The 4051-nt window shown below is 40.5% G+C and overlaps 1 protein-coding gene across 1 annotated transcript in view; it reads left to right on the top strand.

Moving 5' to 3' along the window:
• Positions 1-4051, top strand: part of PTPN9 (protein tyrosine phosphatase, non-receptor type 9) — a 117375-nt gene that overhangs the window by 103201 nt on the left and 10123 nt on the right. The window contains exon 7 of the mRNA XM_006774580.2: positions 1204-1297. Within this exon, the coding sequence (XP_006774643.1) occupies positions 1204-1297 (94 nt within the window). The remainder of the gene's footprint in view (positions 1-1203; positions 1298-4051) is intronic.

The raw sequence follows: 4051 nt of genomic DNA, 5'->3' as shown, positions 1-4051 counted from the left end.
AGTGGCAGCTCAGAGGCCAGCAGCGGCAGGCGGGGAACGCTGGAGTCCTCCGTCACTGAAGCAAGCAAGCCTCATGTTCACTTTAAGCTGCCTGGCTGCTGGCCGCCATCTTGGTTGGCAGTTAATTTGCGTATCGCCCTGATTAGCCAATGGGAAGGGTAGCAGTCGTACGCTAATTACCATGTTTCTCCTTTATTAGATAGGATTATTTTTACTAGGGGCCTGGTGCACGAATTCATGCGCCAGAGGGTTTCCTCAGCCTGGCTTCCGGGTTCGGCCAAAACTGGCTCTCTGACCTCCCTCAAGGGGTCCCGGATTGCGAGAGGGCACAGGCCAGGCCAGGGGACCTGTGCACGATTGGGACCAGGGCGGGATGCAGGAGGTTGGCCAGCCAGGAAGGGACTGCAGGAAGGCTCCTAGGTGTGTCCAGCTTGTCTCGCTCAATCCCGATCAGCCAGACTCCATCAGCAAGCTAACCTACTGGTCAGAGTGCCTGCCTCCTGGTAATCAGTGCACGTCATAGTGAGTGGTTGAGCGGCCTTAGCATATCATTAGCATATTACACTTTGGTTGAACGGACGATGGAACGACTGGACACTTAGCATATTAGGCTTTTATTATATAGAATTTTAGAGAGAGAGATGGGAAGGGAGAGGGATAGAGAGATAGAAACATGGCTGAGGGAGGAACACCACCCCCCTCCCCCCACCCCCCCAGTGAGGACTGAGCCCACAACCCTGGCTTGTGCCCCAAACAGGAATTGAACTGTGACCTCTTGGTTCCTAGGTCAATGCTCAAACACGGAGCCACAACTGAAGGGGCTCCTTTTTTATTTTAATGAGGCTGCTGGAGGGACTGGCATCAAACATGTTATCAACCTACCTTGTTAAACTGGAACTTAAGAGATTTATTTTGAAAATCTTTTTGGAAATGAGTAGTAGAAAATTTTATTTTCAGCTAGTTTTTTTTTTGGTGTTGTACCTCTACTTCTCTTTTTTGAATGGAAATATTTCTATAGTACTTACTTATTATTAAAATATTAAATGATATGGAATTATATAGACTAGATCATGAAAAGCTCAATATACCTGCCCTCGACAGTAACTGACACCCACCTTAGCACTGCCAGGCTTTGTACGTACACATACATACTACCCCCACTTTTTTTTTCTTTATTTTGCTTGTTTATTTCATTTTCTTCAGGTCTCCAGGAAACCTAGAGAAGAACCGCTATGGGGATGTACCCTGCCTGGACCAAACAAGAGTAAAACTGATAAAACGAAGTGGCCACACTCAGGTAGACAGATAAATTCCATCTTTTCAGGAGTACTGAGGGAAATTTAAGTCTCTTACAAAGTGAAGCTTACTAATACTATAGTTGAAAGAACATGGATTCTAAGTCAGAAAGATACTGTTTGAGTTTTAATATTGCTACATACTAGTCTATTGTTACCACAGACAAGTCCCTATATGTCCATCTCATAGTAGTAAGGGGAGATTAAATGACATACTTTATGTAAATGCTGATAGTACAAGGTCTGGTATATTGTAGGTGCCTGATAAATGTTCAATTATTGCCCTGGCTGGTTGTGGCTAAGGTGGTTGAGCATCATCCCATGCACTATGAGGTCACTGGTTCGATTCCTGGTCAGGGCACATGCCTGGGTTGTTGGCTCAATCCCCAGTGTGGGGTGTGCAAGAGGCAGCTGATCGATGTTTCTCTTTCATCAATGTTTCTCTCTCTCTCTCTCTCTCTCCCTCTCCCTTCCTCTCTCTGAAATCAATAGATATATATTTTTTAACCACATATAATGCATTAGTAGAGATATTTAGTGAAAATGTTCGAACATTTAATATCAGTGTTTTGTCCTCATTTGGATCTACTTTTTGAGTTAATATAACAGTTTTCTAGAGCACATCATTTTTATTTCCTTTTAAGTAAATGATGATGTCACTGGAAAGCTTATTCTAAATTAGAAAAATCTATTAGCATAACATTAGCACAGTTTTTTTTTCATTCATCCTTACCTCATGCATTGTCTATAGCATAATCATTCACTTACTCCTTTTTTTTTTTTTAAATATATTTTATTGATTTTTCACAGAGAGGAAGGGAGAGAGAGAGTTAGAAACATCAATGAGATAGAAACATCGATCAGCTGCCTCCTGCACATCTCCTAATGGGGATATGCCCGCAACCAAGGTACATGCCCTTGACCGGAATCAAACCTGGGACCCTTCAGTCCACAGGCCGACGCTCTATTCACTGAGCCAAACCAGTTTCGGCACTTACTCCTTTTTTAAAAAAATATTTTTATTGATTTCAGAGAGGAAGGGAGAGGGAGAGAAACATAGGAACATCAATGATGACAGGGAATCATTGATCGACTTCTTCCTGCGTGCCCCCTACTGGGGATTGAGCCTGAAATCTGGGCATGTGCCCTGACTAGGAACCCAAGTATGACCTCTTGGTTCATAAGTCGACGCTCAACCACTGAGCCACACTGGCTGGACCACTTACTCCTTTTTAAAGTCCTCCTTAATATAATTTGTTTACAGCAACATCCAGCACTTACAATTTTGAGGTCAATGAGTAAAAAAGTATTAGATTTTTTTTCTTTTCCCTTCTTTTATACCAGTTTTGTCTGGTGGCTTCTATACACATGTAAAAAAAAACAAAAACAAACAGCATTGGTTGAGGTTTCAAGTAAAGGAATTTAAATAGTACCCTTAACTTTAACATGACACACATTATAGGGAATTGTTATATCCCTTCTTTTTCTAGGGGATAAGTTTTTGGAAAATCATTGCCTTGTATGTAGTGCATGGATCTTGTAACCTTAATGTTTTAAGCACATAAACTGAATTCCAGTCTAGGACCCTTACAGAAGGTTTTCTTGCAGGAGCATTAGTTAAGAACCCGGCTGACTGAGGGCAAATTCATCAGTATTGTTGAGATTATCACAGTATATGCTATGAACAAGCAGAATATAAGGGCTAAGTTGTGGCTCTGGAGTCAGAGATAGCTATATTTATGTCTTGTTGAGTGCTCTGTCTCCAATATTTAGAACAGTGCCTGGTACATACCAGACGTTCAGTAAATTATTTGTGAAGGAATGAGTGAATCTCAGTGTATCAGAAGACTATTCTAGTTATCCTGTAATTAATTTGAAGATCATCACTTGAATTATAATCCCTCTCATTACTATAAACAATGACAGAGGCTTTATTTCCACAGTAAATGGAGGAGTCAGGTGAATTGTTCACCAGATTTGCTCCTGAAATTGTAAAGCTATTAGTCATAGTTTCTATTGAATATTCAGGTAATAATGGAGCCTGGGTATGAGTCCAATGCTGCTGATGTGATAGCTTTGAGGTATATGAGGTATAGCTTTCTTCCTTTTTCAGTCACACTTTGCCTTTTATGTGTGGCAGCATTGACGGGATGTCCTGCTCAGGTGCTTGGCTTGTCTCCTTTTTGATTCTGAGCTATTGCCCTGCAAGTGTTACTGGATTCCTTTATTTCTTTTTTTTCTTTTTAATAACAGCTTTCTTGATATATAATTGACATACCATACAATTTATCCATTTAAAGTGTATAATTCAATAGTTTATTTTTTTGTTTTTATTTATTTTTTATTATTTTATTTTTCATTGATTTTTAAATTAAATCTTTATTATTCAGATTATTACAGTTGTTCCTCTCCCCCCACCCACCATAGCTCTCCTCCACCCGGTTCCCACCACTCCCTGCCCTTACCCCCACCTCCCCCACCTCCAAACTGTCCTCATCCATAGGTGTACGATTTTTGTCCAGTGTCTTTCCGCATCCCCCACACCCCTTTCCCCCCTGAAAATAGTCACTCCACTCCCTTTCTATGCCTCTGATTCTATTATATTCACCAGTTTATTCTGTTCATCAGATTATTTATTCACTTGATTTTTAGATTCACTTGTTGATAGATGTGTATTTGTTGTTCATAATTTGTATCTTTACCTTTTTCTTCTTCTTCCTCTTCTTAAAGGATACCTTTCAGCATTTCATATAATG

This window comes from Myotis davidii, unplaced genomic scaffold (assembly GCF_000327345.1).
Source record: "Myotis davidii unplaced genomic scaffold, ASM32734v1 scaffold687, whole genome shotgun sequence".
Lineage (NCBI taxonomy): Eukaryota > Metazoa > Chordata > Mammalia > Chiroptera > Vespertilionidae > Myotis > Myotis davidii.
This window is presented reverse-complemented; position numbering and strand designations above follow the sequence as displayed.